This window comes from Natator depressus, chromosome 5 (genome assembly GCF_965152275.1).
Source record: "Natator depressus isolate rNatDep1 chromosome 5, rNatDep2.hap1, whole genome shotgun sequence".
NCBI classification, from domain to species: domain Eukaryota; kingdom Metazoa; phylum Chordata; order Testudines; family Cheloniidae; genus Natator; species Natator depressus.
Window position 1 is genome coordinate 89,912,905 of NC_134238.1, and position 19,082 is coordinate 89,931,986.

Here is a 19,082-nt window from a genome sequence, read left to right on the forward strand (position 1 = left end):
CATATTCACTATATTTTTATGTATCTGTTTTCCAGGAGGATACACACATCAATATCGAGAGTGATCAGCATAAAAACAAACATGACTCAGTAGCTGAGAAAACATTCTTACAAGGGTAATTTTTTTTTTTGAATGAGCAACTTTTCCACCCATTTCACCCCCACTCCAAGCAAAAATTTGCCAATGTCTCAGCCTCCTGAATGACAGGCCAAAATTCAGCTGCCATATTACTAAGCCAGGCAGTCCTTTGTATCTCCTAGTAATTTGTGTATTGAAAAAACTACATTATATTTAAAATTATTATGCCTTGCAACTGACGTATATGATCATGGAACTGAGCATGTGATTATGATCAGGAATCTTTGCAAATTAGAGAAGCTAATATTTTTACATAGACTAGATTTGCCCATTTGATCCAACAGCACCACTTTTGCATAGTAGCTTAAATAATAGTTGAGCCTGTTAATGGATTCCTGCTGGAAGTTCAAGATTCATCATTGCCATGCATATTGTATAGTAATTCACACCAGTGCAAAGTAGATATAAACCACCACCATCCTGATTTGGTAGTGTTTTACACTACTTTGCACAGGTGTCAGTGATTACACAATGAATTGAGCTGATAGTCCCTCTGTGTGTGTGCATCCAATCTCCATAAAAGACGTTCTTGAGCTTGAGATAAAATACTGACTTCTGAATTAACATGTTTCTGTCATATTGGGATGGGAGAAGATTTCATATAAGCACAGTTTTCCTGTTTTATAGTTCAGCAAACTCTAGCAACTCAGCTGCTGGGTAGCCAGGTACTTTGAATTTATCTCATTCAAACTGGGTTACTTGACCTGGCCATGTGCATGTAAAATTACCCAATTTATATGCACAAGTTGGGAATTTGGAGCCATAAATTAAGCATATGCATAAAATATGCATTACACACTTAACTTGGAAAACCAAGCCCATAATTTGGTCAGTTTCACAAGCAGTCATAAAATTAAAATATTTATCTTAAATAGTTAGCATTAGTTTTTATGCCACACAACTTCTAAAGTAATTAACTATTTTTACATAACCAAATGAGCTATTCTTCTCTAGTCACTCCTCCCTGCTCTTTGGAAATTTGTGTTTTTACTAGCATTTATGAAACAATTTCCCATTTTAAACTTTTAGGGCCATGTTAAAAAAAAAGGGCGGAAATTGCTGTAATTGTGAGTGCAAATTAAGCACTTGAGTGTCTAAATAACCATTTGCAATTACCATAGTTGTGTGTACAAACTAAGCATCTGCAAACACGCAGTTGTGTGCACATTTTTGAGCAGAGACTCCCATTCTCAGAATGGGGCCCTTAAAGTTTAGAGTCTTAGTATCATAGAACTGGAAGGGACCTCAAGAGGTCATCTAATCCAGTCCCCTGCATTCATGGCAAGACTAATTATCTAGACCATCCCTGGCAGGTGTTTGTCTAACCTGTTCTTAAAAATCTCCAATGATGGAGATTCCACAACCTCCCTAGGCAATTTATTCCAGTGCTTAACCACCCTGACAGTTAGGAAGTTTTTCCTAATGTACAACCTAAGCCTCCCTTGCTGCAATTTAAGCCCATTGCTTCTTGTCCTATTTTCAGAAGTTAATGAAAACAATTTCCCCCCTCCTCCTTGTAACAACCTTTTATGTACTTGAAAACTGTTATTATGTCCCCTCTCAGTCTTCTCTTCTCCAGACTAAACAAACCCAATTTTTTCAATCTTCCCTCATAAGTTATGTTTTATAGACCTTTAATAATTTTTGTTGCTCTTCTCTGAACTCTCTCCAGTTTGTCCACATCCTTCCTGAAATGTGGCGTCCAGAACTGGCCACAATATTCTAGTTGAGGCCTAATCAGAGCAGAGTAGAGCGGAAGAATTACTTCTCTTGTCTTGCTCACAACACTCCTGCTAATACATCCCAGAATGATGTTCGCTTTTTTTGCAACAGCATTACACTGTTGACTCATATTTAGCCTCTGATCCACTATGATCTCCAGATCCCTTTCTGCAGTACTCCTTCCTAGGCAATCATTTCCCTTTTTGTATGTGTGCAACTGATTGTTCCTTCCTAAATGGAGTACTTTGCATTTGTCCTTATTGAATTTCATCCTACAGTATTTACTTCAGACCATTTCTCATCCAGATCATTTTGAATTTTAATCCTATCATCCAAAGCACTTGCAACCCCTCCCAGCTTGGTATCGTTCACAAACTTTATAAGTGCACTCTCTATGCTATTATCTAAATCATTGATGAAGATATTAAACAGAACCGGACTCAGAACTGATCCCTGTGGGTCCCCACTCGTTATGCCCTTCCAGCATGACTGTGAACCACTGATTACTCTGTGGGAACGGTTTTCCAACTAGTTTTGCACCCACTTTATAGTAGCTCCATCTAGGTTGCATTTCCCTAGTTTGTTTATGAGAAGGTCATGCGAGACAGTATCGAAAGCTTGACTAAAGTCAAGCTATACCATGTCTACCGCTTCCCCGCTATCCATAAGGCTTGTTACCCTGTCAGAGAAAGCTATCAGGTTACAGAGTAGCAGCCGTGTTAGTCTGTATCCGCAAAAAGAAAAGGAGTACTTGTGGCACCTTAGAGACTAACAAATTTATTTGAGCATAAGCTTTCGTGAGCTACAGCTCACTTCATCGGATGCATTCAGTGGAAAATACAGTGGGGAGATTTATATACACAGAGAACATGAAACAATGGGTGTTACCATACGCACTGTAACAAAAGTGATCAGGTAAGGTGAGCTATTACTAGCAGGAGAGCGGGGGGGATGGGGGGGAACCTTTTGTAGTGATAATCAAGGTGGGCCATTTCCAGCAGTTGACAAGAACATCTGAGGAACAGCGGGGAGACGGGGGGGGAGAGAATAAACGTGGGGAAATAGTTTTACATTGTGTAATGACCCATCCACTCCCAGTCTTTATTCAAGCCTAAGTTAATTGTATCCAGTTTGCAAATTAATTCCAATTCAGCCGTCTCTTGTTGGAGTCTGTTTCTGAAGTTTTTTTGTTGAAGTATTGCCACTTTTAGGTCTGTAATCGAGTGACCAAAGAGATTGAAGTGGGCACGGGTCACTTGCTGGAGGATTCTCTGCTCCTTGAAGTCTTTGAACCACGATTTGAGGACTTCAGTAGCACAGATATAGGTGTGAGGTTTTTTGCAGGAGTGGTGGGTGAAATTCTGTGGCCTGTGTTGTGCAGGAGGTCAGACTAGATGATCATAATGGTCCCTTCTGACCTAAATATCTATGAATCTAAGTGTTCTCCGACTGTTTTTTGAATGTTATAATTCTTGACGTCTGATTTGTGTCCATTTATTCTTTTACGTAGAGACTGTCCAGTTTGGCCAATGTACATGGCAGAGGGGCATTGCTGGCACATGATGGCATATATCACATTGGTAGATGTGCAGGTGAATGAGCCTCTGATAGTGTGGCTGATGTGATTAGGCCCTATGATGGTGTCCCCTGAATAGATATGTGGACAGAGTTGGCAACAGGCTTTGCTGTAAGGATAGGTTCCTGGGTCAGTGGTTCTGTTGTGTGGTGTGTGGTTGCTGGTGAGTATTTGCTTCAGGTTGGGGGGCTGTCTATAAGCAAGGACTGGCCTGTCTCCCAAGATCTGTGAGAGTGATGGGTCATCCTTCAGGATAGGTTGTAGATCCTTGATGATGCGTTGAGGTTTTAGTTGGGGGCTGAAGGTGATGGCTAGTGGCGTTCTGTTATTTTCTTTGTTGGGCCTCTCCTGTAGTAGGTAACTTCTGGGTACTCTTCTGGCTCTGTCAATCTGTTTCTTCACTTCAGCAGGTGGGTATTGTAGTTGTAAGAAAGCTTGATAGAGATCTTGTAGGTGTTTGTCTCTGTCTGAGGGTTTGGAGCAAATGCGGTTGTATCGTAGATCTTGGCTGTAGACAATGGATCGTGTGGTGTGGTCTGGATGAAAGCTGGAAGCATGTAGGTATGCATAGCGGTCAGTAGGTTTCCGGTATAGGGTGGTGTTTATGTGACCATCGCTTATTAGCACTGTAGTGTCCAGGAAGTGGATTTCTTGTGTGGACTGGTCCAGGCTGAGGTTGATGGTGGGATGGAAATTGTTGAAATCATGGTGAAATTCCTCAAGGGCTTCTTTTCCATGGGTCCAGATGATGAAGATGTCATCAGTGTAGCGCAAGTAGAGTAGGGGCATTAGGGGATAAGAGCTGAGGAAGCATTGTTCTAAGTCAGCCATAAAAATGTTGGCATACTGTGGGGCCATGCGGGTACCCATGGCAGTGCCGCTGATTTGAAGGTATACATTGTCCCCAAATGTGAAATAGTTATGGGTGAGGACAAAGTCACAAAGTTCAGCCACCAGGTTTGCCGTGACGTTATCGGGGATACTGTTCCTGATGGCTTGTAGTCCATCTTTGTGTGGAATGTTGGTGTAGAGGGCTTCTACATCCATAGTGGCCAGGATGGTGTTTTCAGGAAGATCACCGATGGATTGTAGTTTCCTCAGGAAGTCAGTGGTGTCTCGAAGATAGCTGGGAGTGCTGGTAGCGTAGGGCCTGAGGAGGGAGTCTACATAGCCAGACAGTCCTGCTGTCAGGGTGCCAATGCCTGAGATGATGGGGCGTCCAGGATTTCCAGGTTTATGGATCTTGGGTAGCAGATAGAATACCCCTGGTCGGAGTTCCAGGGGTGTGTCTGTGCAGAACGCCACTAGCCATCACCTTCAGCCCCCAATTAAAACCTCTCCAACGCATCATCAAGGATCTACCACCTATCCCGAAGGATAACCCATCACTCTCACAGATCTTGGGAGACAGGCCAGTCCTTGCTTACAGACAGCCCCCCAACCTGAAGCAAATACTCACCAGCAACCACACACCACACAACAGAACCACTAACCCAGGAACCTATCCTTGCAACAAAGCCCGTTGCCAACTCTGTCCATATATCTATTCAGGGGACACCATCAAAGGGCCTAATCGCATCAGCCACACTATCAGAGGCTCGTTCACCTCCACATCTACCAATGTGATATATGCCATCATGTGCCAGCAATGCCCCTCTGCCATGTACTGCCCCTCTGCCATTGGTCAAACTGGACAGTCTCTACGTAAAAGAATAAATGGACACAAATCAGACGTCAAGAATTATAACATTCAAAAACCAGTCGGAGAGCACTTCAATCTCTTTGGTCACTCGATTACAGACCTAAAAGTGGCAATACTTCAACAAAAAAACTTCAAAAACAGACTCCAACGAGAGACTGCTGAATTGGAATTAATTTGCAAACTGGATACAATTAACTTAGGCTTGAATAAAGACTGGGAGTGGATGGGTCATTACACAAAGTAAAACTATTTCCCCATGTTTATTCCCCCCCACACATACACACACTGTTCCTCAGATGTTCTTGTCAACTGCTGGAAATGGCCCACCTTGATTATCACTACAAAAGGTTCCCTCCTCCTCCCCCGCCCCACCCCGCTCTCCTGCTGGTAATAGCTCACCTTCCCTGATCATTCTCGTTACAGTGTGTATGGTAACATCCATTGTTTCATGTTCTCTGTGTATATAAATCTCCCCACTGTATTTTCCACTGAATGCATCCAATGAAGTGAGCTGTAGCTCATGGAAGCTTGTGCTCAAATAAATTTGTTAGTCTCTAAGGTGCCACAAGTCCTCCTTTTCTATCAGGCTAGTTTGACATGATTTGTTTTTGACAAATCCATGCTGACTGTTACTTATCACCTTATTGTCTTCTAGATGTTTGGAAATTGATTGCTTAATTATTGGCTCCATTATCTTTCCGGGTGCAGAAGTTAAGCTGACTGGTCTGTAATTACCTGGGTTGTCCTTTTTTCCCTTTTCATATATGGGCACTATATTTGCCTTTTTCCAGTCTTCTGGAATCTCTCCTGTCTTCCATTACTGCTCAAAGATAATCGCTAATAGCTAATATATCTCCTCAGTCAGCTCCTTGAGTATTCTAGGATGCATTTCATCAGGCCCTGGTGACTTGAAGACATCTAATTTGTCCAAGTAATTTTTAACTTGTTCTTTCCCTATTTTAGCCTCTTCTGATCCTACCTCTTTCTCACTGGCATTCACTATGTTAGACGTCCAATCACCACCAACCTTCTTGGTGAAAACCAAAACAAAGAATAGTAATGAAATTATAATAGATAGGACTGGAAAGATGAGTTAGGGCAAAGAAGATGAAGGGCACGTGATAGGAAGTTATTAATTCTGATTTATTATAATACCATTGAGAGTTCCAAAATAATTAAGGCTTATTCACAGTGCTTTATTATTGTTCCCCAGGTCATTTTGTTCTTCCATCAGCAGCTCAATATAATTATTCACAGTAACGAATCTCTATTTACACAGTAATCCAAAGAGCACTTTGCTTCACTTGAATTACTCTAAAGCCAGCTTTTGATGTCACTGAAAATGGAGTGGGAGTAGAATATCAGGCATATGGTGGGGGCAGTGGTATGTCTATAAAATTGTTATTCATGAATTAAATCTTCAAGATGGACCTAACATTTAACCTAACTATTTTTTCCTGTGTTCTTGTAAAGTCCATTCATTATGTGTTCTTTATTTTGAAGACAAATGCCTCATTGATTTATTTAAAAATAAAAATCAATCCCAGTAGCCTAGCATTCCTGTGTCACAAGCCTTGAAACAGATCAATCCATTAATAACAACATATACAAGGAGGAGGAAGAAAAATTGCTTTTCTTAACCTCTGAGGATAGGACAAGAAGCAATGGGCGTAAATTGCAGCAAGGGAGGTTTAGGTTGGACATTAGGAAAAACTTCCTAACTCTCAGGTTGGTTAAGCACAGGAATAATTGCCGAGAGAGGTTGTGGAATCTCCATCATTGGAGATTTTTAAGAGAAGGTTAGACAAATACCTGTCAGGAATGGTCTAGATAATTAGTCCTGCCACGAGCGCAGGGGACTGGACTAGATGACCTCTCGAGGTCCCTTCCAGTTATATGATTCTATGATTTCATAGACTGTATAAGGTATATTCCATCAGTTAGGCATTTTATGGATTATGTACCAGCAGGACAGTATTGAGGTGCATCTTCTAGGAGATTAATGCTAGTAAGAATAGTGATTTGTATAGCTACTGATAACCTTAATTTTAACTAACTCTATGTTCTAAAAGTGCCTTGTTAAAAATGACAATTCTTATTCAATAGATCTGCTCCCTGCTTGAAATAAGTAAAGTACTTAAGCACATGTTGATAAATGCAAAGTAATGCACATTAGAAAACATAATCCTAACTATACATATACAATGATGTGGTCTAAATTAGCTGTTACAACTCAAGAAAGAGATCTTGGAGTCATTGTGGATAGTTCTCTGAAATCATCCCCTCAATGTGCAGCGGCAGTCAAAAAAGTGAACAGAATGTTGTGAATCATCAAGAAAGGGATAGATAATAAGACAGAAAATATCATATTGCCTCTATATAAATCCATGGCACACCCACACCTTGAATACTGCGTGCAGATGTGGTCGCCCCATCTCAAAAAAGTTATATTGGAATTGGAAAAGGTTCAGAAAAGGGCAATAAATGGATTAGGGGTATAGAACAGCTTCCGTATGAGGAGAGAGTAATAAGACTGGGACTTTTCAGCTTGGAAAAGAGGCAACTAGGGGGAGATATGGTAAAGGTTTATAAAATCACAAGTGGTATAGAGGAAAGTAAATAAGGAAGTAACACAATCAAATCACCTTTATGCTCTCCTTGTGCCCTGGCTGTGTTATCTACTCCTTCTCATAATACAAGAACAAGGGGGCACCAAATGAAAATAATGGGTAGCAGGTTTAAAACAAACACAAGAAAGTATTTTTTCACGCAACGCACTGTCAACCTCTGGAACTCCTTACCAGAGGGTGTTGTGAAGGCCAATACTATAATGGGGATCAAAAGGGAGCTAGTTAGATTCATGGAAGATAGGTCCATCAATGGCTATTAGCCAGGATATGGAGGAATGGTGAACCTAGCCTCTGTTTGCCAGAAGCTGGGATTGGGTGACCGGGCATGGATCACTTGATGATAACCTGTCTGTTCATTCCCTTGGGGCACCTGCCATTGGCCACTGTCAGAGGACAGGATACTGGGCTTGATGAACCTTTGGTCTGACCCAATATGGCCGTTCTTATGTTCTTACATGCTTAACTTTTAAGATAAAGTTTACAGGAATAGTATTCAGAAAATGACTTTTGTACTTATAAAGTGAGCAGACTTGATAAGGAATCATTTATATAATGTGATTCTAAGATTATCACTCCGAGTGTCAATGTGAAAAAATGGAAACAGCTACTAGTATGATTGGGAGCTCTTTTTGTTCAGAATATCACCAGGTTCAGGCACCAGTGGGATTCATGACAGTCTATTACTATTACATTTTTAATTTCTCAGTCATTTTGGCTTTTTTACACTTTACACATTACACCCATACAACCAGATGGGCTTTCAGTTCTTTGAGAGATAATGAACTAGAACCCCAAGATGCTATTCTTCCAACGGCACATCTCAGAGTAAAATTATCCATTTATTATGTGTGTATTTGTTTAATATTGAATGGTTTTAAGGAGCCTGGTTTTAAGGAGCTAACATGATAGGCACTTAAATAAATAAATAATCAAACCCAACCCATTAAGCAAATGATGTAACGGCAAAAGAGATTGTAAGAAACTACAATTCAATTTTAAGATCTCAGAGTTACAATCAACAATAAGGATGATTTGTAGAATTATACAAAATACCTTTACATACTGTAACCGAGCAGCTTGTGTTCCACTATTCAATAAATGAAGAAGCATAAGAACAGCCATACTGGGTCAGACCAATGGTCCATCTAGCCCAGTATCCTGTCTTCCAACAGTGGCCAATGCCAGGTGCCCCAGAGGGAATGAACAGAACAGGTAATCATCAGGTAAATATCCATCCCCTGTCGCCCATTCTCAGCTTCTGGCAAACAGAAGCTAGGGAGACTATCCCTGCCCAACCTGGCTACTATCCTCCATGAATTTATCTAGTTCTTTTTTGAACCCGCTTGTAGTCTTGGCCTTCACAACATCATCTGGCAAAGAGTTCCACAGGTTGACTGTATCCTTTCATGACCATACCCTATCTTAGCTATCTATTACTAAGTTGTAAAAAAAATCTGTCCATTACTATATCACTGTAAGAGTACACCACAGCAGGTAATCGCTAATAATCTTTAATTCATTCACCAACAATTAAAATTGATAAGGCTGTTCTGTCTTATTTATATATCTTTTCCTTCAGCTTTCTTTCCTTTTCCTTGTACCTAATCTCTTTGCAGAGGCTTAGTGGGTAACTTAATGTCCTATCAAATAAGAGCTATAATTTGTATGGCAATAGAAATTCCAGTAACAAAAATTGACATGTCAGAAGCAAACAACATTTATCAAAGATCTGTTACTGTTTGACCTGGTAATCAAACTTTTTCCTAGTCTGTTGTTTGAGTGCTAATCTGAACTAAATAAAAATGAATCACATTACAGTGGCATGTGACATTGCCTGTTTCTTTAAAATTAATCATTATTTACCACAGCATAAGGAGGAAGCTCATGCTAAATTTCACTGCGTATTTATCTCCAGCTGCATCTGTTTACCACATGAATACAGTTTGGATAATTTGCAAAAAGAAAAGGAGTACTTGTGGCACCTTAGAGACTAACAAATTTATTTGAACATAAGCTTTCGTGAGCTACAGCTCACTTCATCGGATGCATTCCGCAAAAAGAAAAGGAGTACTTGTGGCACCTTAGAAACTAACAAATTTATTTGAGCATAAGCTTTCGTGAGCTACAGCTCACTTCATCGGATGCATCGGATGTTAGTCTCTAAGGTACCACAAGTACTCCTTTTCTTTTTGCGAATACAGACTAACACGGCTGCTATTCTGAAACCTGTCAGTTTGGATAATTATTATCCTTAAATATATCTTTGCTTTTCTAGTCTAAAGGTTGTCAGGAACTGACTTAGGGGGTCATATCTGTAGCTGTGAATTCTTTTCAAGCTTACACAAAGCTTAGGTGATTGTCTAGCTCAGTGATTCTCAACCCGCGGCCCACAGGCTGCTTGCAGACCAATCAGCACACATCTGTGGCCCTGTGACATCCTCAGGGCCATACAGGTAGTATATATGTTCTTTGGTGGCCCACATAACACAGAGAGAGCTGCACCACTGGCCTAGACACACACTTTGTACCACCATATATCATATTAATGAAAATCTGGGGTGAATTAATTCCCTTACACTGTTCTTCCCTTACATCTTAGTGCACCATGGTAAAATCCCATGACATTCACTACAGACACAAAAAAAGAACCAAAAATGGTTCACTTAAAACCTGGGGAGGGCAGATGCTAAGATACACTTATAGTATTTGGATACACTAGATAATTTTAGTTTCCATATAATCTAAAGTTTGATAAATGTTGAGTGCCTGTAATGATGGGCTATATTTTCAAGAGATCCAGAATTACTACAATGATTTTGTGCATGGACCTTGGCATGCACAAAAAACTACACCTTTGCAATAAAGCTCATGATTATTGCAGATGTGCACACAAATCTGGTAATGAGTACACTAATGACTAGTTAAGAGCCTAACTAGTTTATGTTAATTCTATAATCTAATTTCCACACAATTACAGTAATTGCAGACACATTGCAGTTGTACATTTACATGTGAATTTTGTGTGGACAGACCCACATCTTAATCTTTCAAAATTGTGGCCCTTTAAGGGTCTCCCAAATCCATTTTCACTCTACTAGTCCAAAGTCAAATAACTAATACTAAAATAGTTCCAAAAAGATAGCCAAGATTTTCAAAGGAGTTTTATTTTACACTTTGGAATGCAAAATTAACTCTCTGGCAGTCCAGGAGCTTTGATAGATCTAATGCAATGTTCCTGTATGAATTACTCTTCTTTCTGCTTTGGTGGAATTTATTTCTTTGTTCTGTTTGCTTTGGTTGCTTGTGTTTACTTCTAGGTATCTGGAAAGGAAATATGATGAAGTCTGTGACTTTTGCAAGAAATACAAAACCAGAATTCGATATGTGATATATGGAATTTTAATAGCAGGTACTTTATTTTTTAAAACTATAGGAAATAACTGTACCCTCTTTCAGTTTTACTTTGATTTCAGGCTATGCATATTTTGCATTCAATGTTTGAATTAAATAGTGTGAAGTGGAATTTAATTGACATACATTCTCAAAAACTATCAGACATTTCTACAGATAAGAGTCCATCAAATCTTTCTGAATGTATTTGAGAAGATATAGGAGATAAAAGTGAATTCTAGTCCTGGATAATGGTTCCAGACTGAAATTCTCCATTTATTCACCAGACAAGTACAGCAAGAGCAATAATAGTGGAAGCTTCCCTATGCTGTGCCACCAATATGCTTCATCTCTGACCTGGACAGACTACATTTAGGGATGAAAAGGGTAGTTCAGTTACCATGTCCATTCAGTGATCAGCTTCTCTGCTAAGACAGTGGGGTCAGTTATCTTAAATTATATCTTCTAGGAGTTTGCTGGAGACTACAAATTCATGTACTATACACCACTAAACAGCAATCAGATACTAATGACTTTTAGTTAGTACCAACTTAGACTGGATTCAAATCAGTGTTCTAGAAGTGAAAGGCTCCTTGTCCTATTAACGTTCTCTGAGCCATTCAGTGCCCACACCAGAGTGTTTCATTATGGAAAGGTCATGCCACAAAGCCTCGGCATTCCAGCATACGTAGAGAACTCATTCAAATGGTCCTGTTTGTCCCTCTCCTGATTGTGCAGTAAATTGGGTTGTTCCATTCTGTCCTTTTGTGAGCTTCCTTTTGAGGTCCTCCTACCTAAACTCTTAGAATAACTTGCAGAATAACTCAAGAGAGAGGCTTCCCAAGAACAAGTCAATATTTAATATATCAATTCTACAAGTAACAACTTGCCTTACAAAATACTGTTTCATTGTTATAAGCATGCAAAAGCAGGTAATTATTTATGTATATTAAGTATTCTGTTGCCCCACATTTTATCCAGGAAGCTGTCATGTGCCAAATCCATTTGTAGCTAGTTACTGCAGGCAGCAAATTTGGGGCCTAATCCAAAGCCCATTTAAGTCATTGGAAAGACTCCCATTGATTTCAGCAGGCTGTGAGTCAGGCCCTTGTTGCATAGTCCAGTTTACAGAGGCAAATCTGTGAATGCTTCTCCTTATTTCCACTAATATTTTCCAGTTTCATGCATATCGTGGAAGATGGAATAGGCACCATTATTTTTAAATCACTCAGTTTGTTCACAAGTATCAGGGGGTAGTTGTGTTAGTCTGTATCCACAAAAACAACAAGGTGGCACCTTAAAGACTAACAGATTTATTTGAGCATAAGCTTTCATGGGTAAAAAACCCACTTCTTCAGATACATGGAGTGAAAATTACAGATGCAGACATAAATATACTGGCACATGAAGAGAAGGGAGTTACCTCACAAGTGAAGAACCAGTGCTGACAAGGCCAATTTGATCAGGGTGGATGTAGTCCACTCCCAATAATAGATGAGGAGGTGTCAATTCCAGGAGAGGCAAAGCTGCTTTTGTAATGAGCCAGCCACTCCCAGTCCCTATTCAAGCCCAAATTAATGCTGTTAAATTTGCAAATGAATTTTAGTTCTGCTGTTTCTCTTTGAAGTCTGTTTCTTAACTTCTTTTGTTCAAGGATAGCTACTTTCAAATCTGTTATAGAATGTCCAGGAAGATAGAAGTGTTCTCCTACTGGCTTTTGTATGTTACCATTCCTGATGTCCGATTTGTGTCCATTTATTCTTTTACGTAGGGACTGTCCGGTTTGGCCAATGTACATGGCAGAGAGGCATTGGTGGCACATGATGGCATATATAACATTAGTAGACGTGCAGCTGAATGAGCCTCTGATGTGGTTGGGTCCTCTGATGGTGTCACTAGAGTAGATATGGGGACAGAGTAGGCAACGAGGTTTGCTACAGGGATTGGTTCCTGGGTTAGTGTTTCTGTGGTGTGGTGTGTAGTTGCTGGTGAGTATTTGTTTCAGGTTGGGGGGCTGTCTGTAAGCAAGGACTGGCCTGCCTCCCAAGATCTGGGAGAGTGAGGGATTGTTTTCCAGGATAGGTTGTAGATCGTTGATAATGTGCTGGAGAGGTTTTAGCTGGGGGCTGTACGTGATGGCCAGTGGTGCTGTTATTATCCTTGTTGGGCCTGTCCTGTAGTAGGTGATTTCTGGGTACGCGTCTCGCTCTGTCAATCTGTTTCCTCACTTCCCCAGGTGGGTATTGTAGTTTTAAGAATGCTTGATAAAGATCTTGTAGGTGTTTGTCTCTGTCTGAGGGATTGGAGCAAATTTGGTTGTATTTTAGGGCTTGGCTGTAGACAACGGATCGTGTGATGTGTCCTGGATGGAAGCTGGAGGCATGTAGGTAAGTATAGCGGTCAGTAGGTTTCCGGTATAGGGTGGTGTTTATATGACCATCACTTATTTGCACTGTAGTGTGCAGGAAGTGGATCTCTTGTGTGGACTGGTCCAGGCTGAGGTTGATGGTGGGGTGGAAATTGTTGAAATCCAGGTGGAATTCTTCAAGGGCCTCCCTCCCGTGGGTCCGTATGATGATGATGTCATCAATGTAGCGCAAGTAGAGGAGGGGCGCTAGGGGATGAGAGCTGAGGAAGCGTTGTTCTAAATCAGCCATAAAAATGTTGGCATACTGTGGGGCCATGCGGGTACTCATAGCAGTGCCACTGACTTGAAGGTAGAAGTTGTCCCTAAATCTGAAATGGTTGTGGGTGAGGACAAAGTCACAAAGCTCAGCCACCAGGTGTGCCGTGGCCTCATCAGGGATACTGTTCTTGACAGCTTGTAGCCCATCCTCATGTGGAATATTGGTATAAAGAGCTTCTACATCCATGGTGGCCAGGATGGTGTTTTCAGGAAGATCACCAATGCATTGTAGTTTCCTCAAAAAGTCGGTGATGTCTCAAAGACAGGTAGGAATGCTGGTAGCGTATGGCCTGAGGAGAGAATCCAAATAGCCAGATAATCCTGCTGTAAGAGTGCCGATGCCTGAGATGATGGGGCGACCAGGGTTTCCAGGTTTATGGATCTTGGGTAGCAGATAGAATACCTCTGGTCGGGGCTCTTGGGGTGTGTCCATGTAGATTTGTTCCCATGCTGTAGCAGGGAGTTTCTTGAGCAGATGGTGTAGTTTCTTTTGGTACTCCTCAGTGGGGTCAGAGGATAGTGGCCTGTAGAATGTGATATTGGAGAGTTGCCTGGCAGCCTCCTGTTCATAATCCGACATGTTCATTATGACTACAGTACCTTCTTTATCAGCCCCTTTGATTATAATGTCAGAGTTGTTTCTGAGGCTGTGGATGGTGTTGCGTGTACAGCTGAGGTTTGTTCACAGAACACATGCTGTTCCGTAGTATGTTTCACTTTGCCCCAGTGATCAAAGAAACTGCCTTCTTCTAATATATGGTAGGCTTTATTCAGCCAAAAGTACAACATGGAAGCCCCTAAAAGCGAATTTTTATTTAGATTACTTTAACACAGAAACAGAATTATTTCTTGTTTAATCTGTGGATTATTGTTTAATGTACACTTTAAATCAGTTGTTATTAGTTCTTCTCTGCTGGTTTTTTTACTTATCCATTCCTCATCCCTGCCCCATGTCCATGAGCCAGGTCTCATCTCATCTCTCCGCCTATCCCATCTGCTAGCTATAGGTTCCAACCATTCTTATTTAACTGCTTTGCTTTCCCCTTCCTCATAACTGTTTATCCCTGAAGTGTTTATAGTGCGCACATCAATGTAGTAGCTTTGTTATTACTGTTGCCGCAAAGCCTAGTTCTCTCTCTCTCGCCTAGAAATACTTCCTGCCCGCTTACTGGCTCTCAGCCTTCAAAACTCCCTTAACCCAACTACAGTGCATTATCCAAATTCCGTGTCTACTTTTTACAACTATTTGCATCACATCACCCCATACTTCTGGCACCAGGCCTGTAATCTGAATGAACATTCACTGGTTTTGTTTTTAATGAAACTGTGGACATTACCACCATATGTAACACTACTAGTGGTGCTTACCTCCTTTGTAAAGTTCTTTGAGATTTAAGGATGAATAGTGCTATTTATGAGTTTGGGTTATTATTATTACCTTGCTGCTACCTTAAAAATGGGCTTGGCTTTGGACACACACCAGAACCCCTTTCTTTCCCTACTTCCCAGTGATGGGATTTGATAGTGATTGAATATGTTGTATGTAATAGCACTGTCCATATTTAAGCCAGGAATCACGAAGCTATCCTTCAGGACAGCACTGAAGCACATGCTTAGCTTCAAGCTCATCATTGAATCTCATTGAAATCAAGTGGAATTTACGTACATGTTCAAGTGCTTTCCTGAATTAGGGCTTTACTTTCCTATTTCCTAATTAAAGCTCAAGTAAGTAAATAGACATCTGTTGTGTGTTTGGCTTGGTTGCTTTTTTTACGGGACAGATGTAACTGACATACGTATGCTTGTTTCCTTGACAGTTTACCTGGTGATAGTCATTGCAGCGTGTGTCCTGAATTTTCAGAGAGCCCTGGCTCTTTTTGTACTCACTCTTCTAGCCATCTTCTTCATCTGCTGGGATTCTTTAATGGCCAGACATGAAGACAAAATTGCTGAGTTCTTTTCCCCTTGTGAAAGGTTTCTGAAACGACAGTGGTTTTGGCTAAAATGGTAAATGTAACTGGCTTCTTACTTTATGCAGAGGGACATAATGCCATTAAGTTAATTTAGCCTTTTAGCTGTTTATAAATTTAGGACTTCACTGGACCATTTTTTAAAAACCATTTACTGTTTTCATTGGAAAGTGAATGTGAATGCAAGCACCCTGAATGATTCCTTCTCCAATATTAGATCACTGCTATTCAAACCATTACTTAGCACTCAAGTTGTGTCAGGTTCCCCATTATAAAGCATAATTCTCAGGGCTTTATACATATCTAAGATGAACAAATTGCTGAAGTCTGAAATGTATTATATCTATATCTAATCTGTCTAGGTACTTGTATGGCCCCATCACTGTGGTATCTGAGCATAATTTACCCCTCAGGAGACAAACATGTCTACTGTGCAAAATAACATGTTATTAACAAAGTGGTTGGTTATTTGGAGCAATTAGGATCAACTAATACCTGGCAGCAAAAGGAATATTACATTAGAGTGATGTGCCGGAGGGGAATCTTAAAGGTTCCCATCCAGTTAAAATCCCGACACAAAAGGGAAAGGAAATTGGCCAAAATGCCTGCCTCTGATGCAGTTCACACCCCTTTCTCAGTTATTCTAGGGCTCAAAAATATTTCTGAAGAGCAATTTTTTTTTTTTGTCTTTGGGAGGGATCTGTTTGCACTTAATAGCAGGGATTTTCACATGTTTTTCTAGTGGAAAATGACTGTGTGCTCATAAAGGGCCTGATTCTTCTCTCACATATACTGATGTAAATCCAGTGCTTCACTGGAGTTAATCCTGATTGACACCAGTGTATCCATCCTGTGGTCTTCACACACACCACTCAATCTAATTATAAAAGTTGAACATTATATTGTCTCCAAGCAGTAAGAACAGAAGTAGTCATAGTGGGGGCATGTTCACTGGGAGAGAGGGGGCAAAATGGGAACAAGCTGGGAACACCCCCTCTGCCCAGCACTGTCCTGGACCCAGAACACATTCCTACTGCCCCACACACATTCCTGGACCCAGAACACATTCCTACTGCCCCACACACATTCTGGGGGCGGTAGGATGCAGATGGTGCATGTGGTAGAAAACTGCAGAGAGGAGCCAGTCAGACACTCTAGCCAGAAGAGACAGAAGCAGCCAAAGCCAGGACCTCTGGACATTCAGAGAATGTTCTACAGTTTTAACTAGATTTTCTCTGCTCTGTGCTAACTGGCAGTTGCTATAACCCACCCCTCACCCTATTTCTTTACCTCAGGTTCACACCACACCTGCCCCTCTTACCATCTTCTCCCCTTCCCTATCCTCCTAACCCACTTCCCTTCCTGATCCCCTCCTAAGTAAACCCACCCCAAAAGTAATAGGCCATTTTCTGCCATCACATTTTTCACTCTGCTTGTGCATTCTACCCCTTCCCCAACCCTGTGTCTCATCTGTTTAGATTGTAAGTGCTTAAGGGCAGGGACCATATTAGGTCCTAGCATAATAAACATGCTGATTAATAATACAGAAGAAGGCTAGTCTAGTGGTTAGGGTACTAGCTTGGCACCTGACAAACCTAGGTTCAATTCTGTGCTGGTGTGGGACTTTCAGCTTGACCACTGACAAGTTATTTGGTCTGCATGCTTCAGTTCCCCATTGATACAATGGGGATAACAGTAAAGCCCTCCCACAGACAGGTTTTACTAGGGTAAATACATGAATGTTTGTGAGGTGTTCAGATAATACAGTAGTGAGGGCCATATAAAATAGATTGTTGATTTACAGTAGCGGAAGGTTCCATCCCTGCACATTTTTTCATGACAACCAAGTGCAGCTTGTTTGTTGCTTCCTTCTTTGGTTATAGGTATCAGAAGATGTTGTTGTTTAAAATGGGCTAACAGACAGATTCCTCAGTCCCTCCCCCCTCTGCAGGCAGGCTTTGTCCTATACAGGCACCTCCCACATCCTCATTTTTCACACTTACTATCCGGTCACCCTATGTGAGTGACAGATTTTTATGATATTCATATTGCTGCTGGGGTAATATTATCTCTGGGTAATTGCCTATTTATGTAGAGATGTATTTTTAAGAATTTGCCATGGGTGCTCAGAGGCTGGGATGGGTGGTATTTGATGTAGCAGTATTGGTCTGAAAAAACTAAAATAAAATAGAAATTGGAGTAATTGATATCTCTTCTTTTTATTAAGATATTGTGTATGATATTATATTTGTTTCCCTTTTGATAGGGTGGTGTGGATAGCTCTAATTGCAGCTATCATTTGCTGGCTCATCTTTGACACTGCCAGACAGGGAACCAATCAGCTCATCTCCTTTGGTGGGCTTGTGATGTATCTTCTCTTGACGTTGATCTTTTCCAAATACCCAACCAAAGTAAGTATTTGGCTAACTCTTGATCTTTTCCTTCGTTTTGACTAGGTCTTAAGAATGTACTCACTAGGGCTGACCAGTTCCACCCCGCCAACTGCAATTTACACATAACTATATAAATTATCTACAAACCTAACTGTAGTTACAATATTTACTGTACTGCACAGGCAACCTGAATTCTGGCATTTCCTAAGTTGAGTGCTGGACTTTGCAACTTTATTTTTTAATGTAGTATTGAGAGGTACGTATATGGTCATATGCATGGATGCATTTGGTCAAATACTTGTACACTTACAAAAATCTTAATCATTGTTCTGATATCCAGCAGTCACAGTGGGCCTGGACTTTGAAACCCTTACTAACGCTGAGTGGTACTTCATGTTAAGAGTTCCACTGAAGTCACGGTGTATTTTTGTGAAGTCAGTGGAACTGTTTACATACAACACTACTCAATTTGAATAAGAAAATGCGAGTGGGAGTTGCAAAATTGTGACCAATAAGAGCAATAGAAAATCCAGGATTCTCTAGATTTAGACTCTGACTATAACATTTTCTATGTTCTGTAAAATTAAAATACAAGTCTATACAGTACATTTTCACCATTTCTCTATAGTAAGAAAAGAAACCATTTCACTCTGACTTCATGTAAAAACCACAGTACATGTTACATTAAATAGCTCAGGGTCAATTGGTGAAAATTATCTTTGTTGTTTGGCTGGCACTCAGGCTTCAATGGTCTAAGTCCCTTTCTACGTATGTTCAAATAATCCTATTGACAATGAAGACACATTTGCTAGAAGGATATCAGCATGAATCTGTTTTAGTAGTATCCAGTAAAAGAGAGAAGGGTAGCATCAATG

The 19,082-nt window shown here is 40.6% G+C and overlaps 1 protein-coding gene across 1 annotated transcript in view; it reads left to right on the top strand.

Annotated features, from left to right (window-relative positions):
- Positions 1 to 19,082, top strand: part of SLC28A3 (solute carrier family 28 member 3) — an 82,155-nt gene that overhangs the window by 31,439 nt on the left and 31,634 nt on the right. Inside the window, exons 3-6 of the mRNA XM_074954061.1 lie at positions 36 to 115; positions 11,086 to 11,177; positions 15,662 to 15,851; positions 18,081 to 18,225. Coding sequence (XP_074810162.1) covers positions 36 to 115; positions 11,086 to 11,177; positions 15,662 to 15,851; positions 18,081 to 18,225 — 507 coding nt within the window. The remainder of the gene's footprint in view (positions 1 to 35; positions 116 to 11,085; positions 11,178 to 15,661; positions 15,852 to 18,080; positions 18,226 to 19,082) is intronic.